The sequence below is a fragment of the Haemaphysalis longicornis genome, unplaced genomic scaffold (assembly GCF_048455015.1).
Source record: "Haemaphysalis longicornis isolate Haplotype H1 unplaced genomic scaffold, Haemaphysalis longicornis Haplotype H1 scaffold_4, whole genome shotgun sequence".
Taxonomy (NCBI): domain Eukaryota; kingdom Metazoa; phylum Arthropoda; class Arachnida; order Ixodida; family Ixodidae; genus Haemaphysalis; species Haemaphysalis longicornis.
The window spans coordinates 157,180,419-157,198,573 of record NW_027526361.1 but is presented as its reverse complement, the minus strand read 5'-3'; the positions used below and the strand labels follow the sequence as shown (position 1 = coordinate 157,198,573).

At 48.6% G+C, this 18,155-nt stretch overlaps 1 protein-coding gene across 1 annotated transcript in view; it reads right to left on the bottom strand.

Annotated features, from left to right (window-relative positions):
- LOC144180064 (ATP-binding cassette sub-family A member 2-like) overlaps window positions 1-12,162 on the bottom strand; it is a 41,210-nt gene extending 29,048 nt beyond the window's left edge. The window contains exons 1-3 of the mRNA XM_077708472.1: window positions 12,127-12,162; window positions 8,518-8,894; window positions 3,647-4,083 (exon numbers count right to left, since the gene is read on the bottom strand). Coding sequence (XP_077564598.1) covers window positions 3,647-4,083; window positions 8,518-8,894; window positions 12,127-12,162 — 850 coding nt within the window. The remainder of the gene's footprint in view (window positions 1-3,646; window positions 4,084-8,517; window positions 8,895-12,126) is intronic.
- Window positions 12,163-18,155: the final 5,993 nt, after the last annotated feature.

The following is an 18,155-nucleotide window of genomic DNA, read 5'->3' as shown; positions in this document are numbered from 1 at the left end:
TGTGCGAATGCATTGTCAACGGATCAAGGTTCACCAAGGCAAGCATTCCAGCTAAATATTGACTTTCCGTTTTAATTCTCTCACATTCTCTCGCGTTTTGCTGTTTAAATAAATCAGGTTCAAGAAATATTTGTTTGCTTGTGTTTTAATGGTCCTAACTAGTATAAGGAACGAATTTTCGAACGGTTATTGTCCATGCTCGCGTAATAGTTTTTTTTTCTATCCGGGAGAATAAATTTGCTTTCATGAACAGATTGAGCGTCATTGATGGAACGCGATGATGGGACGCGATTTGGCCCTGCTTCAGAAGCACGGCCAAATCAGCTGAAAAGTGCCCAAATGACTCTAGCTAAATTTTGTAGCGCTACTTAGGTGTCCCTGAAGGAAAGACTTCTGTATTTCTTCTTAACAGCTACGCGGATTTGTAATTACACGGCTATTAAAGAAAAAAGGCCTAGCGCGAGCATCTGGAGACCACGTTGTCACCGGCGTGTTCCAGCGTTACGTTCTGCGGCTGCCGGATCCACGAGTTTCCGCGTGTGTAGTGTGCGTGTGCACGAGTTTCCGCGACTGCACATGCATCAGGCATGTGCAATCTGCGTAACATCAAACTTTTGTATTGCATGCATGAATGTACCACTTTTTGCATTGCTTACATTGCCTTTTGGTACAGCTTTCTGAAATCAATTATTCAGTGAAAACAATTTTAAGCTTGTTCCAGAAAGGCAAAAATTCCCCCAAATGGTTATGTTTGTTGGTCATATTTTTATTGAAATTGTTATGCATATCCTGCATACTTCAGGTACTTAATAGAAAAAAACATCACGGGAAGTAATTTATTACGCAAAACAAGTTGAAATTCGAGACATGACAGGATTTACTATGAAAACAGACACGACAGGATTTACTACAGACTACAGAACAGGATTTACTACAGACTACAGGACAGGATTTACTACAGACTACATGACAGGATTTACGACAAACTACAGGACAGGATTTACTACAGACTACAGGACAGGATTTACTACAGACTACAGGACAGGATTTACTACAGACTACAGGACAGTATTTACTACAGACTACAGGACAGGGTTTACTACAGACTACAGGACAGGATTTACTACAGACTACAGAATGTCCCATTCCCTCACAGGATCATTCTGTCGTATTTCTCTGTTGTGTTTTTCGACTGGGAAGTAGGCAGGCAAGCAGCTCAAGCACTGTAAAAACCTCGTGCCAAAGATTGCGCATATAAAGGAGGAGACAAGGACTAGGAAAATGCTGATTACAGCATGAATATTTGAAAAGGGCGAACCATGTGAAAGGAAATAATATTGATTTAGGTGGGAAACTGGTTCACTTGAATTACTTTGCTGCTTCCTAGTGTCACGTTTTGTGGCACGTCTCGACCAGCTCAGAAGAATGGACACAGGAGAATCGTTGGCACGTTCATCACAGCACACATTTATTATACACAACTACAGCCCCTAAGCAAAATAAACTACAAAGCAAACAAAGCACTCAACCAAAGAAATTCCTAAAGACTAATCCCTAACAAACAAACCCAACTAGAAGTCGCTACAATGATGTCCCTAATAACGCAAACCGTCCTAGTTCCAGTCTATACAACGTCCATGTTAACGATCCTAACAACCATGGTCATATAATACCAATTCCCTAGCGGACGGGCCTACCGCTGTCTCCGGCGCTGACGTGTCGTACCCGTAGCGTGGCCGTGACACGCTGGTAGTCGTAGTTGTCCGCTGCCACGGTGCCGGTAATGGTGGGGGTACCGACGCAGTTGTGCGCGGTAGTCACACGGTGGACCGCTTTTCAGCTACCCCTCATGGTAGCCCTCGTAGCAGGAAGCAGCCCCTGGCCTCGGGGACGTCGCCGTGGAAGCAGGTAGCACCGGGGAGCTCCGGGAACGTCGCCGCGTGTGAACCGCCCAGGCGTTAGTTGACTGTGCGTGCTCGCTGTACGGAGGCGCCCGACCGTTCCCGCTGGGGCCACCAAAGCGCAGGTTGGTGGTACGACGTGGAAGTGGGGGCCGATGCCACGTCGGTCCACTCCGGCCCAGGCTGACGTGGCTCTGGTCGATGGCGTGGCCTCGTACCCCCGGCTTGTTTATCGGATTCGTGCCACCTGACCTTCCTGCTGTGGCGTTCTTCTAATCTCTCCCTCCCTCCCGGCCTGTGCCACGGGATTAAATAGCCTCTGCCCGGCCGTCGCGGCACTCTCGCATTCGCTGTGCCCGTGTCCGCCGCACGGGTCACCACCACATTGGTTAATTCTCCACGTGCCTCCATCGCGTCACTTCGTCATTAGTCCTTCCTCTTCGCGGGAAATTTGCATTTTCTTCGTCTTCCTCTTCGTCAGCCTCTGGCTCTACTATGACACGTCATCTTTGTTTTCAAGGGGGGATTGCCCCCTTAATCATGACACCTACCTTACAAAGAAATGGCTATTTTACAAGCTGCCCATGTCGACTAGAGATGAATTCTATAGTGGGCCATTTTATGGCCGTTTTCTAAGGCCAAAGTGAAGTAAAAGTATCTGTTCGTTTCGCCAAGGTACGTTTATTTATGGTGTCACCACTACGGTTGTCACTATCAACCAATGTTTTTTACAAGCCGATTGCATCTTGCAAATTGTGGATTCCTCTTTAGCAAAACTGTTCTTATGCCAAAAATAATGCGGAGCTTGTTACAGCACTACTTTTCCACTCACCTCCAATCGAAAAGATCCCCACGATTACGGAGTGGGCGGTGCTGTCGGATTCGATACGATCCGTGACACAGTAAGGCAAAAGTATTCCCAGTGGTGCGAATGAGATGAGGATAGCCACCAGAGCGACTGCGACAAAGCAAAAACACATAGTATATGAAAAGCAAAGACGGCCCGACAAATCCTTGCCCCGAAAGAGAAGGTCCTATCCGTAACTGACTACCGTCTGCACTGCCCGCAACTTTCATAAGAAATTCGATACCGTTTCTGTTGCTGGATATGAAACTTCGGATGAAACACTCATTCTTACGAGCTGGTTACGGCTCTTGATTCGCCTCATAAACGAAGTGACACTGCTCCTAAGTGACACTCCTCCAAGGAGGCCTCCCTTGATTATTTCTTCAAAGTATCACCCATTCGGGGAGAAGACAAAACCACTGATTAAGAATGCGATCCTTTTGCTGCACCTAAACTGGGCGTTTTTTCATCTTAAAGAAGCCATATGGACAACATATCCGTAATTTTCCTATAAATCTACCGCACCTGCTTCTAAAATGTTTCTACGTAGTTTCGCCTGGGACTGCCCAAAGGAAACTAGCGCTAAGGCAGACACCACGCACGAAAATTCTTCTTTGGTTTCAGTATGATTATCAGGATGGTGTATTTTGTAAATGTATTTAAAAAGACGTTGTAATAGCTGGGTTGCAGCTTACTTCCAAAATTTTGTTTGGCAATGTCAAGTATCTATCCGGATGTTCAAGTTCCAAAAGATTTTCTTTTCGCGTAGCCACCAAATTTTCCTTTCTTACAGAATTGTAACGCTTCTGTTTAGATCCATAGTTACCATGTGAAGCGTCCTAAGCAAATGATTCGCGTACAGAGCGAACGCCTTTGACTATAGCCTTGCCGAGCTTACTTATCGTCTGCGACGACAGCTGCCGCAGGTAGATGAAGGTTCCGTATATGGCCGCCATTGGAACGATGTAGAAGACCAGGTCAAAGAAGAAGTGCGCCTTGAGGTACACGCAGGCTGGAACACCCGTCATGAGCTGAAGGTTACGGGCGCCATTCTGCACCTCTGCGGCCGGGAAGACGACGAATGAGGACAGGAGGAGGCCCACGCTGATGGTTACCACGCAGCCCCAGTAGAGCCACGTCTGTCGAACCAGCGCCAGCAACTGCCGCAGGCGCGTCTCGTATTCTTCGACATTTTGTGGGAGAGCGTACAGGGCGACGTCGGTTGAAATGTACGAGCGCGGTTTCCCGGAGTATATACGCAACAGAGCCGTGTGTGCCAGATTTGTGATTATGGGCATGCTGAGCATGCTGGTGGGGTTGTACCAGGCTTCCATTCTGCGTTGCGACAGCACAGTACAAAACACTTAAATTTCACAGCAACAAGCCGATCCGAAATTAGGCGTTGTTGATAAAAGTCCTCCTAGCACCAAAGTCGCTTCGCAAATTCGACTGAAAGCTCGCCGCGCACGAGCTATGAATTGTTAGCATGTAATGGTATCTGTATTTATGTTTCCTATCAAATGGTTTCGGATAATTTCTGTGTCCATCTTGTGTCTCTTAGGGAGGGGACGGAATAAAGTCAGTGCACAAAGTCAGTGCACAGAAGCTGCCCCAGCTATTTATTATGCAGAAATTATAAACAAAACGTGCTGCTTTGCCCTTCTATGAAGCACATTTGCCTTTATCAAGGGCACTGAAATGCCCTCTTAGTGTAATGTTTAGTATGAGGAAAAAAAATGAACCGGCAAGAAGTCATAAAAAGACGCTACGTTTCAGCACATTATTTTTAAGTAAGACAATGAATGATTTACACTATTTTTGTAGCCTAAAAAAATTATGGCAGAAATGACGTGTGCCTGCAAGTCCAAGCAAAGGTTTTACTATTGGGTTCCCGCTAGAAAACATAAAAGTACGCAAGCATTGTCTGGCTTTTGTCCTTCCTTACAAGGCCAACACTCGGGAGTAAAATATTCAATGAAACCAATCGAACCCATCACGGAAAGGCGTATGAGAAGAATAATGCGAAGGGAGGAGAAGGACGTTTCGGGTATGTGTTAACAAACTTGTGCGAAAAACGTCAGCATAAATTCATTAAACAGAGTTGAACCGATCGGGTACGGCAAAATACTGACGACCGGTGGTAAAATTGAGTAACAAAGTGGAATCCAAGAACGCGAATAAAGAAGAGGAAAATGGCAAAAATGTGGTGAAACCATCATACACGCCAATTCAAGAGACAGGAGTGAATTGGAAAGACGCAGTTTTGGTGATGAGTCGCCTTCGTTTTCATAGACATAAGTGGCCTGGTGACGCTGTATACTGACATCTACTGAAATATTAACTTGAATGCTTGCGTTGGAAATGTAGTTTATCGCAGTTTCAAACAACAACCGCGTTTAATGAATCCTCCGAAGGCTTTTTTTCAGGCACCAGAAGATTCGTGGCTGATACTAAGAAGCACCTGATCTAAAGAGATTTCTCTGTCTATAGCTTCTATGTAGTGCACCCTGGTTCAATAAATCTTCAAATAAGCTTCAATTAGCGCAATGCACTATATACGCCTAATTGTGGGGTAAAGCACGTTTTACGGTGGACTGGTGCAAAAAGGGTTTCCGAGAGTTTACTTTTAAGTACACACCTATAACGCAAGCAAAGAACTATAAAATTTCTAAATATGCACCAAACATACAGAAAAATACGTCGCAAAATGCCGGCTTTTTTCTAAGGAAAAGTATAAAAATAAAAATAATATCCTACGCTAACTATAGCGCTTATTGTCTGTAGCAAACAACCATGCATTTGTCATAAATATTAATTTTAAGAGATGTGCTAACTAGAGTATTTATTGATGTGTGACAGGTGAGACATAAAACTACAGTTAAAGTGGTGCGCTAAGTAGAGTGTTTCGTGTTGTCTGTCACAAACCATCATGCAACTGTCATAAAACTAATTTTTAAGTGAGGCGCCAACTTCGCAACCAATGGTGATGCGATACAAGCCAACATGCAATTGTTAAAATGAAATTTATTTGTTTACACGCACGTCAGTTAAACAATCGAACCAACCTATGAAAGCTTCATACCTCACACTTTCCATTGTGGTACTTTACAACCTTAGTTTACGTTGTATGAAGTGCATTCCGTCCAACCCAAATCCGTTGTCTTTGCGAGTGTCGTGCATTTAATCGCTGAAAGTTTCAACTACGCTCCTAAACCTGATGCCAGCCTGGTAAGCGTCACTACAGAGCATGAACCTCAAGCGCTGCGTTTGCAACCCATTCGAGGACTTCCCGTGTCGGAATCAGGTGCGCTACTTTGGTCTTTCATACAAATGTTCTTGCTGCTGTGCAAACGCCCCAGAGCTAGCAGAAATGTGTCCGAACAGAGTAATTGGAATATTTAAGAAGCTTTTATTTGTGGAAACAAAACAATACTACACTTCATCTCAACAAACTTTAAAAAAATTGGATGTAAATCCAAACGCAGTAGATTTGCACACATCTGCTTGGCTTAAGTCCTTGTCCGGAAAGCGTGCAATGTCGTGCTGTTGGGGAATATGAGTGAGAATACGACAGTCTCACTACTTCAAAGAGTACATTCTATGACCGCCGCACAGCATGGAGAGCTCTGTGGAGGCGGAGGGTCAGGCTAACCTGAACACGTTATTGTGGTAGTCGTTCAGACTCCCCGCAGGCGTGAGAAGCAGGCAATAAAAGCGGCTGAAGCAAGCGCGCACGACGGCAACGAGCGCCGTAAGACGGCTGTTACACCGTGTGTGCACAGTATCGCACATCGGCTGAAGAAAATAGGGCAGAGGCCTAGAGTTCGCGTTATAATGTCCGCACCAATTAGGTTCACAAGGCTTCGCAGAGATACATATCCTGTACCAAAAGAAAACCCTGGCTGTAGCGTTGGGTACCAAAGCAAGTACGTAGAATACGAAACAGGGGTTGTGTACCGTGTTCGGTTGGCCTGCGGAAGGGTATATGTAGGTCAGACGGCACGGTGTGTCAACTATTGGTTACGCGAGCATCAAAATAATGTGCACAAAAGAAAGGATGCGAACCTTTACCTTACTGCGGTGAATGCCCCAGTGTGAGCCGTACTTTCAAAATTCTGTGGTATTGCCTTATGACTCTGATCAGCGCACGCGTGAGATAATGGAAGCAGCTTAAATGCAACTAGGTGGTTTCGAGTGTGTCAGTACAACATCGGTAGTCTTGACCGATAAGGAGACAGCGTTCCTAGAAAAGAACTGGTCGTGGTAACGACTGACACATTTGGGACATTGCTGAGTAATTTTATTATTCTTATCTCTGTATAATCGTTAATTTTTCTGTATATCTTGTCTGTTTGCTGGTATATATTTCAACCTGATTCAACAAAACTCAGTTGGAAGTAGCGCTTGTCCTTCTCTCCTGTCTCCGGGTGTTTTTATGTGCCTAAGATGAACCTTATGACCAGCAGTTCACCGAATGTCGCCATCCATCGTTTGGGCAACAGTGCCTGCCACGGTGACAAGGGTGTTAGGGATTTCAAATTAATTTGAAAAGTTGTGGAAATAAACCCCACTTTCTTTGACTTGTGACCCGGGAAATGTGTATTTCTCTTAAAATATTTCCGCCAAATTGTTTAATTAATGACATTGATGGAGGTGGTGTCAGTTTAGGTTAATAGCCGTGTATGCACACGCCTGATGTCCATTTGCGCACATGGAAAGCGCTGAGACAGCATACCAACTTTTGCCTCCTCAATATTTCAAGGCAGATTAGTGTGAAGCTAAAATGGAAGACTGGGCGAGTTGGTACTTGTTCATATTAACAGCGCTACCGACACACACAAAATGAAGAGGGCACAAACACGGCGCTGTTTGTGCCCTCCGTGTTGAGCGCCGTGTTTGTGCCCTCTTCTTTTGTCTGTGTCGGTAGCGCAGTTAATATGAACAGATTAGTGTCAACGTTCCAGTGTCTCTAAGAATTCTCAGCCTCCCCATCTGCACTGTAGAATGAACTGGGCCGGATCACCTCGGCTTGTACAATATTTTGAGTGATTGGGAGTACGTTTCCGAATGCAAGACGGCTTGATAAGTGCTTTTGAAGCTATTCGTGTGTGGCGCAAGAGGAAGTCTAACCGAAATAAGGCTTTCTTGCTGGCTAGTTGGCTTATCACATTTGGCAAAAAAAAACATTCCGCACGACTGGCGGCGGGCACGCCCACGAAGTTTACGGCCCGAAGTATTCCCTCTTAGACTGCTTCGTCCTATGACAAGGGAAGGTAAATGTGAGCACCAATATTTATGGGCACATGGGGTTAGAGAGGTATACTTCAAAGCAAATTATTGTGGAGAGTTTTATTTCCACTTCCCTGTAACATGACTTCCGGTGATCCTCTTAGGACTCCAATACACAAGTATCACTCCGTATGGCCATGGGTATGCCGAATAACTATGTTCAACGGCTTAGTGTTATGTAGTCACATCCGGGACAGATAATAAATATAAAAGAGACGCCAGATGCAATTATGTCAGTAATGATTGATATTGATTGAGACCTGTCCGGTTTACGTGATGCTAGTTCGACGCCTCGATCCGCGTGCCTTCAAGTGCGACCCGAAAAATCCTTACACGCTATCCCACTCGGAAGGGGACACAATTTCTGTCACTATAAAGTTGATGACGGTAATGACGCGGTACATCGACAATGTACTACAACAGACAATCACAATCGGTCGAGTATCATTACATATGCATTACATTACATATGCAACTCACTCGGTGTCGTTGAACACAGCGCCCATTGCATAATGGGAGCCGTACTTGAAGTAGTCTTTCTTCAAAGCTTCCAGAAGCTCCTTTCCAGGGCCGTTAAGGTGGTCGATCGAGATGCTGCGGGCCTCTAGCAACGCCTCGTAGCTGATTGAGAACTTCGTGGGGTCCACGTGCCGCAGGAAGGTGCTCACGTGTGGCCCGTAATGAGCTTGCGCGGTCAAGGGTAGGCGCAACATTTCGGGACCTACATCATCTGCCTCGCGTCGAACCAGGACTGCGCCAGGTAGCAGGGCGATGGCGACCGGCAGGATCCAACCGGTAAGGAAGAGCATCTTCGTGCGACGCAGGTATCTGTAGCGTTTGCCCAGCAGAGCCTTGAACTGCACCCACCGGCGAGGAACCAGGGTGTACCGACGGAATTCGGCCGGTGTCACTTGAGGGGCTGCAAGTAAGCATCCACGACTTACGTACTGATCTCTAAGAGAGAACAACAAGGTGGCTGGCCAAACCAGCGGGCAATATCGAGGCCTATTCAAGCACATTACCTTGGCGTATCGTCGTTGTAGGAAACTGAGTAACATGAATGAGTGAATAATTGTCTTGACGTATGAAAAAAATAATTACACGGGATACAACCTTGTTTCTAACGTATGATGCGCGTAAAATGTGAAAACTTTGTGCACAACTTGAAAATTGACCTTCGAAATGTAAGCGAGAGCCGATTTTTTTCTCGACGTTATGTTGCCAGTTTGATACTTGCATTTTATTCGGAAAACGTTCGTGTGACTTAATATACAAATTCTGTTTGGTATAATATATTATGAACACTAAAGCGAGAAATACGTTGCGAGTATGGTTAAAAGATAGCCAGAAAGGCTATTTAAGGTTACATAGCAAAAGAAAATTTCACGTAGAGAATAAAAAATCAGGGAAGCTTGCACTCACGTGCAAGACGTGAATGACGACGCTGTTAATCTGATCATTGAGGGGCACAAAGTTGAGTTTAAGCCAATTTAGTTGAGTTTTCTTTGGCCCATATTGGTCAATTTCCTACGTTGGGGTGCCTAGCTTGTAAAACGTGCGCTCGAGACCCGTGTGCACGAGCGATAGGGATGTTATGAATGGGCCAAGGACCACGCAGGCGGAGACTAACGCTGTTTAACACGTTGACGCTATATTTCACGAGATGAAGAACAACCACACGATGGGAACATAAGATGCGATGGGGAAAGCACAACACAGTCTGCAGGTACACATTATACTCTGGCAGTTCGAGAATTCAGAGGACAATGTCCGGTAGCGGTTAGGCTCACATTCCGTCGCGATGCGGTTATGGCGGCTCAACAGCAGGAACGGCAGCGGCCGACAGCCGGAACGAAGTGTCAGAAATCGGTGCACCAGCGCCACGATGACGGTTCGTGGACGCGCTCTCTAGCCTCGCAGAGGGCAACGACGGTTGTGCTCTAGGTGGCCTGTGGACCAAGCGTCCTACGGGGTAGTTCCCACGCAACCTTGCCCTGTTCCGCCCCTTGACTTCCAGCCGTTCGCGTACCAGCTTCCGCGATCACTTACGCCCGGCTCCTCTTCCTGGTCATCGTCGCTGTCGCTCTGCTGGCTCACTTTCGCGGCCAATCACTCACGTTGCCATTCATCACTACACCCCCACCCTAAGAAAGTTGTTAGGGGAGCAAACAACTATTCTACTAGTCACGTCCCCTCGTCACGGTCACAGCGCACTCACGCACAGCATGCAGTCAGAAAGAGTCAGTTGCATGATGGCTTGTCGCTGCTGGTTCACACGCATGGAGTAAGGAAGCGGACAAAAGGTTTGTTCTTAAACTGTGAGTCAGTAGCTTTCATTAAACCATGTCGTTGAGCATGTATGCAGCGGCAACTTGTCCGTCGTTCTCTGGCTGCAGATGTGGCATGAGCGCACAAACCGCTTAACATCATTTTGCAGATCCGGCCAGTAGAACTTGCCTAAAATTCGCTGAGCAGTCTTGCGAATGCCCGCGTGTCGAGGTGTGACGTTCTCATGTGCCGCTCGGATGATGAACTCCCAGAAGATTTTCGGCACTACCATCTGCTTCACCGTCTTTCCCTCTGCAAATTGGAACTCTCTATATAAGAAGCCTTCGCTTTCGAGGAAAGTGGAGCGATGACCTCGTGCGAACCGAGACTCCTTCCCAACTTTTCAGTAACAGGATCTCAAAGTGTAGTCTTTGCGCTGCTCTTGGGGTAGTCGATCTCGGTGGTAAGGAGTGCACGAAGGCGGTGGCACGTTGGACCGCGTGGTCTGCGGTCGTTCAGTCCTTGCAACGGCGGAAATCAGATAGCAAGGCTTCGAACGTAGTGTTCGTCCCAGGCTGCTCTTCGGTGTTTCCCTGTTGCCAGCAACTTCGTACTCCCAGTCACGAGTGGCTGGTGTAATGAAATGGGCCGGATCACACGAAACGGAGGGAACGCTCTTAGTGCGGATGAGGAGATGACATTGTATTTACAGACTGGACAGCACAGAGGGTTGAATTAATGGCAAAGGGAATTCACAAAGCGTTAGGGGAAACTCAGATGATAAAACAGCCCACGCGGTCCGCTGCAGCGCCCGCAACTACAAAGTCCGCGCACCGTCCCCGCGTAAACGTCCCGGGGCAGGAAACGCTCACATCGGTTGTATGGGACGCGGGTGCCGACGTCGCCCTCGTAGCGGTGTCCGCGTCGTTGAGGTTGGATGCCCAGGTTCCGTGGCCAGAAGACTTTCCGCCGGGTCCGCTGACGGCCTTGCTCCCGCCTCGAGCCCGGTCACGCGCTGTTCGGAACGCCGGAGCCCGGTCGATGGTGGCCCGTGCTGGCGACGATGTCCCGGGCCTTGGCGGCGACGCCCGGAACCGTAGCAGAGACTCGCGACGGCCTTGCCTCACTGTGGCGCATAGACCAGACGTCTCGCCCTGAGGTCGCACAGAGCCGTGCCCCGTTCAGTCCGCCTCGTTCCCTGGCTGGGGTCTCGCTCTCTGCCTGGGGTCTCGCTCTCTGCCTGGGGTCTCGCTCTCTGCGCCCGTGCCTCCTTCACCTCTTCTTCTCCCAACTACTCAGCAGGCGCTTGGCCTTGCACTTCGTCTTTCTCGCGTAGAATACGGCGTCAGTCCCCTTCGCGGGTATGTTCCATCACAGCTGGTGAGGCTCCCTGACTCCTGGAATATTGCCGAGAATCAGGTCGTATTTGGGACGACTCATGCAGGCTGCGATTATCTCTCCCACCAAATACGGCGTGTGGACCCGGATTTTGGCTTCTGGGAGTTCCTGGACCGAGCCATCAAGAAGAACAACTCGGCGTGTCATCCCAGTCAAGCAATCGTCGTCGACCATATCTCGGCGGACGATGGCTGTGTCGCTTCCAGTGTCTCGGAGCACGCTGGCGAATTTTCCTAGCACTCGGCCAGGAACAACTGGCATTCCCTTGACGAGAAACGGTGAATTTCTGCCGCTGGTGTTAATATAGTTGGAACCACACCCAGTTGTGCCCGACATAGCCCCTGTGGAACTTGGTTTTCGAGACTCTCTTTGGAGGCTCGTAAATGGCACATGTGATCACTTTGTCTTGGTCTCCTGACCCACTTCGACAATTGTCGGATCTGCCACCTGGGCGGCCATGCTTGAAGCAGTTTCCATATTCTTTGGTCACAGTGCGACAGACTTGCTCGCGTCGTCCACGACGATTGACTAATGGCGTATTCGGTTGGCCGCTCCGGTCCTCTGGCTCGGAGTCGCCAGATGCCAGGGCGGTTCGCAATCGGAGTGCGAGAGGGAGCGTACCAACCGAATGCATCGGCGACCTCGGAGCAGCGCGCCTGTAGCGCCACCGTGCAGCCAGCGCCGAAGCCGCCGATTAAACCGCGGCGTTTTGTGTCACGTGACCCGCCCTCCCGGCCAGATCCCGCCAAGCTCTCACTTCGAAGTCAGAGCGGTCTGGAGCGCTCCGAGTCGGAGGATGACGCTACAAATAACCAACCGAAGGTAATTCGAGCGCTCGAATTGTACCAACCGAACGCGCGGCCGCTTTTCAGAGCACTCCAGAGCGCTCGTAAACGCCCAACCGAATACACCATAAGAAAAGTTATGTGTTGCCTTTCCCGGGGGTGTTGCCTGCACCCTTCGTAATGTCCAGCGCGTCATTTGGAAGCTTCCCTAAGTTCCCAAAGCTGTGCGGCTTTAGGAAATGGCCCGTGACGTGTGCCAAGGCATCCAGGGTGGCACACTCCCATTCCTTCAAGACGGCGACGAGTCTCGGGGGGCAACAACAGTAGAATTGCTCCGAGATTAACAAATCACGGATACCCTTGTAGGTCTTTTAAATGTTGGCCATTTCCACCCAATGATCGAAGTAGCTCGAGAGCCTCGCCGCAAACTGCTTTCCTGTCTCGCCAACTTCAGGCCGGGCCTTCCTAAACATCTCCTGGTACGCCGTTGCCGTGCATCGGACCCGCTGGAGCAGCGCTTTCTTGACCTTGTTGTAGTCAAGTGAGTCCTCTGCAGTCATACTGCCAATCACGATCAGCGCTTCACCAGACACGTACGTACTGAGGCAGACGACCCATTTTTCAAGCGGCCACTCTTGCCCAGTCGCCACGCGCTCGAAGCGCTGCAAGCACGCGTGTAAGTCATCGCGTCTTTCATCAAACAGGGGCAGGAGCTTCTGCGGATTCCCGAAGGGCACATTTCGGTTCGTTGCATTCCCGGCAGTAACGGCGTTGGTGCTTTGCGACCCTTCTTGAAGACGAATCTTCCACTCCAAGATTAGCATTTCCCTCTCGGCGGCTTCCTTGGCTATCTCGGCAGCTTCTCGCCGTTCCTCTTTTTCGCGGTGTGTGGCTTCACGGAGTGCTTCTCTTTCAGCTGCCCTCTCTGCCCGCTGCTCCGCCCGCTGGGTGTCGATCCACTGGTGAAGTTCCAGTCCTGAGAGACCAAGCAGCGTCCCGATCGCCACTAGCCTTTCCACATCCATGCTAGTCTGCATGGACGTGTTCTCACAGCACTCAACTTCCTGCAGATGTTCTGGGTGGGATCCTGGCAGGCTCGCCACCTTTGTTATGAATGGGCCAAGGACCACTCAGGCGGAGACGAACGCTGTTTAACACGTTGACGCTATATTTCACGAGATGAAGAACAAGCACGACGGGAACATAAGATGCGATGGGGAAAGCACAACACAGTTTGCAGGTACACAATATACTCTGGCAGTTCGAGAGGTCTGAGGACAATGTCCGGTAGCGATTAGGCTCACATTCCGTCGCGATGCGGTTCTGGCGGCTCAGCAGCAGGAACGGCAGCGCCCGACAGCCGGAACGGAGTGTCAGCAATCGGTGCACCAGCGCCACAATGACGGTGCGTGGACGCGCTCTCTAGCCTTCGCAGAGGGCAACGACGGTTGTGCTCGAGGTGGCCCGTGGAACAAGCGTCCCACGGGGTAGTTCCCCCGCAACCTCGCCCTGTTCCGCCCCTTGGCTTCCAGCCGTTCGCGTACCAGCTTCCGCGACCACTTACGCCCGGCTCCTCTTCCTCGTCATCGTCGTGTCGCACTGGTGGCTCACTTTCGCGGCCAATCACTCACGTTGCCATTCATCACAGGGATATGCTTGGTATTTTTAAAACTACGCGCACCATACACGAATTATTTGCTCAACAGCATTGCGGTTAAAAAAGGCATATAAATCACAAGCAAAGCCGTTAAAAAACTCAGGAGCTGTCATTGACTAACCTACGTTGCGCAGACGGATTCCAAACGGGGGGTATAAGTGGTTGCATATGTCCTTTTGAAAGTTAAGAAAAAGTGGGTGCTGAAAGAAGTTCGACGTATTTTCTCTTGCTGACGCCCTTCAGCATTTGAAAGTAACAGCAGCCATTCCGTCAGGCGGGCGATTACGCGTGTGACACTTACCCACGCATATTTTCTGTTGTGCCAGGGCGCCCGGCCCAAATTTGTTGCACGGGGTGACGCGCCGACGGCGGGGCCTCTTCACGCCTCGTACATAGCATACCGAACCACGAACGGTTGACAGGCAGGGTCGCCTTTCCTTTTGCGTCGCGGGGGCTCGGCCGGACGATGCATCGCGTGAACGACCGGCAACTGACATGCAGATACAAGCCTAGAGGCGGCTTCGCGGAGACGGCGTGGGCGTCGCCCGCCCTTTCTCCTTCGTGGCATCTCGGCTGACGCAACCGCTTCGCTTCCATTAGTTATATTTCAAACTTCGGCCAGCCAGAGTCCTGATTGGAGCGATTCACACTTCTCGGGGCAACAACGGACTTCCGAGGGTACAAAAACCCGCCGGGAGGCACTTATCGTCGGCATTCTTTGGTGGCACTTTTCGGAGGCACCGAGTGGAGAGGTGCTGTCGCCTGAGTGCGAGCAATGTAACGTTTTCCTACCCGTGTACATACTGTATATAAATGTTCCTTCAACTTTTCGTCGCCCCGAGAACTTCATCGCTCTGCTCTGCGCCTCGTCGATAGCGGAAGAAGCAAGTCAGCATCGCCACAACTGTGACGGCGTCGGGACGGCTGATTCTTAACATCGGCGACAAGCTGGGATGTGAGTCACAACATTGGTGACTGCAGTGGGATGCCTAGTCTCAACAGGTCGTTACCACAACCCCACGAATTATAAAGTGTTGAGTGGTTTTGCAATGGTAACATCCTCATCAACCAGTGTCAGGACGTCCGGAACGGTTTAGTAACGTTCACTAAAAAGGGGATTGTAACAATTGTCACTAACACCTCGAATCTCGATCGACACGCTGGTTCTCCCCTTCCACACCTTATATCACGCGGTAAAATTGTTTCAGGTTTTGTACTCTCGAGTGCGGTATGCTCACACCCATTCACCGTAACTCTCTCCTGATTCTCTAGCTCTAGTGAGATCTTCATTGGCAGAGGACATTCAGCTCTTTTAAGCCCTTCTATGAAGTAGCACCGCCAAACATATTTTCCGGGGTGTCATGCCGTGCCGTTAAAACATTTTAAAACTATAGTCCCCGCCCAAACAATCTCTTCTTTTCGATTCTGTCGTGTTCATGTTTTAACGTTTAACCATATAGATGAAGTGGGCACCAAGCATGACCGCAAAAACAAAAAGGCCAAAAGTGGGGTTGGCTTGCGCGATGAATAACGTTTCGGTGGTGTGTTGACACCTAAACCCCTCCCTGAAACTGTCTTCACCAGCGCTATGACAAATGGATGTAACCCACCCCCCCCCCAAAAAATCTGCAGAAGCTCAGAAAAGAAGTATAGCTACGCGCAGGATACATACATACGCCGCTTCTATAAAATGGGAGTTGATTAAAGCCAGATTTGACTAGGTGTATCCACATGCGTTGGGTTCTCTAATAGTTAGATGAGTTCGTTCTTTCGCCGATGGTCCAAATTTACATCATTAAGTGATCAAAGGCGTCTGCTTCGCCACTTATGCATTTTAAACAGATGCCGGGAGGCAGGCTGATTTCTTTTTGTCATATTTATGCATGTTCTTGTCTTACTTTCCCAGGCTTTTAAATTTAAATTCGGAGGTGTGTACGATGCATATTTTTTTTCATCAGTTAGTATATTTTTGCAAAATTTTTAGTTGTTTCGTTTATTCGTTCAAAATTTTGTTCGAATAAATAGATCCAGTATTGTGTTAATAGCATTTATAAAGTTGTTACTTCCTCCAGATTTGCATTATGACAAAGTGCAAGGAGTTACAGGGTCTTTGCTGTTGGGGTACTCGGCGAATAATGATACGAATTGAACACGTGGCTTTCCTTGCACGACTTCGAGAAGGCCTGTAGCAACTTCAGGTTGGTGATAGTTTTGAGCACGATGGTCATCTTTTATTGCGCACAGGTGGCTTGGTTCACTTCGTCTAACTACCATTGCCCTCAGATACTTGTTTGAACCGCCACATTAATACTATTGCCCGAGCAGCCAGCCACAATGTCGAAGGACGCCTAATCAAAACAGCCTGCAACAGCCCTTTGTTATACACCTTAATTAAGAAAGTTAAGAAGGATCCACAAACGCGGGCTGAAGAAATCAAACGGTACCCTAGAAGAGCTAACGTCGTCCTTGCATGCACCACCAAAAACTTTCCGGAAACTCCCTCACCGGGACCGGCTTTGCAAACTTCCAAGAGCCTCGTGGATCTTTAATTGAACATAGTCACTCCTTTTCCCGAAGCAGTAATCGGCTATGGCTGGTCTAAAACTATAGCGGCGCTCCTACAGTGAGACAGCCCCCTTCGCCACTTTCTGAATTCTACAACAATTATGCATTGAAGTTTATTGTTCTTCTTTTTTTAATAAAAAAAGCTGTTAGGCAGGAATAGTGGAAATAGACCGCATTCCTTGCCGCGGCCTGACCGCTGCCTCTGGGGGAGCCCACCATACAATTTGTCGTCTACTGCACGTTAAACTGTACACCACGCAGTCTCTCAACACGCACGCAGGGTGTAGTTTAGAAAGCGGCGTGTCCATACGCAGAGATTCTTAGCCTCCCCTCTAATATAACAGCAGCCTGACAGCCGCCTTGGTTATGTGCTTTACAACTGCCTGGGACTGAGGGCTGAAGGTTGCTTTGGCAAAGGATAGAAGGTGTTAAACCAGGCTGGCCAGATCCTGTTCGAATGCGGAAGTGTTGTTTGCGTACGAAAGCACCAGCCTAACCGGCATGGTTGAACCTATGTGGTTTAGATTCTGAAGTATCCAGGATTATGGTTACTTCCGGAACAGGCAGCACAACATAACTGCGTTGAGTGACTGTGTTCAATAACTGCGTTCAATGAGTGCGTCCATGACTTGGTTTTTTATAAATAGACAACTATCATTGATGACGTCATTAGTCTACTGGATGACTTGTCCGAATATTTAGAATGGTGCAATAAATGACGAGGGGAGATCAACGTATCAAAAACCAAACACACATGTACCCTCTTAGAAACGCCTTTCAAACAGTGTTTTGTTGGCAACAAGCGAAATAAAAGAGTCTCCTCATTTAAATATGTGGGTAAATTTTTTACTTGCGATCTGAGGTGGACCCCTCACATTGATTACATCAAAAACTGGGCTCCCACAAAACTTTTATTTGTTAAACGCCGCCTTTTTCAAGCTACCAGCTATACCAAACTCCCTGCGTTCATTTCCTTAATAACATCCACAAAAGAATATTTTCACATGGATTGTGTATAAAGCAGGGCAATCTCCTGTTTAAGCTGTGTAAGTGTCATTGCACTTGGGACAATCTTGAAGTGATGGATACGTGCCGTGTTTCCCGGTAAGCCGGCTAGCACGAAGACGACGACACAAACGCGTGCCCCGGGCACGCTCGCTTGACTCGGTTAGTCATTTTCGCTGAGATTTGACGTGCTCTCTCGCCTTTATATTTTAGGCGCGCCGCCCCTAATAAATCGGTGCAACACCGTACAGCCGAGTTTGCCTTCGTCTATGGGGACGCAACACTGGTAAAAGTGCTGGTTACACCCATGCCTGGATCGCAGTCGGACACCAGCCCCGAAAGGCCTCGTCTCGTCGACACCAACGTGCATCGGACCAGTCGCAGCACGCTCGGTCTGTCCCCAGAACGTTTGGGCCTGCTTAACAACGTGCACCGGAGTC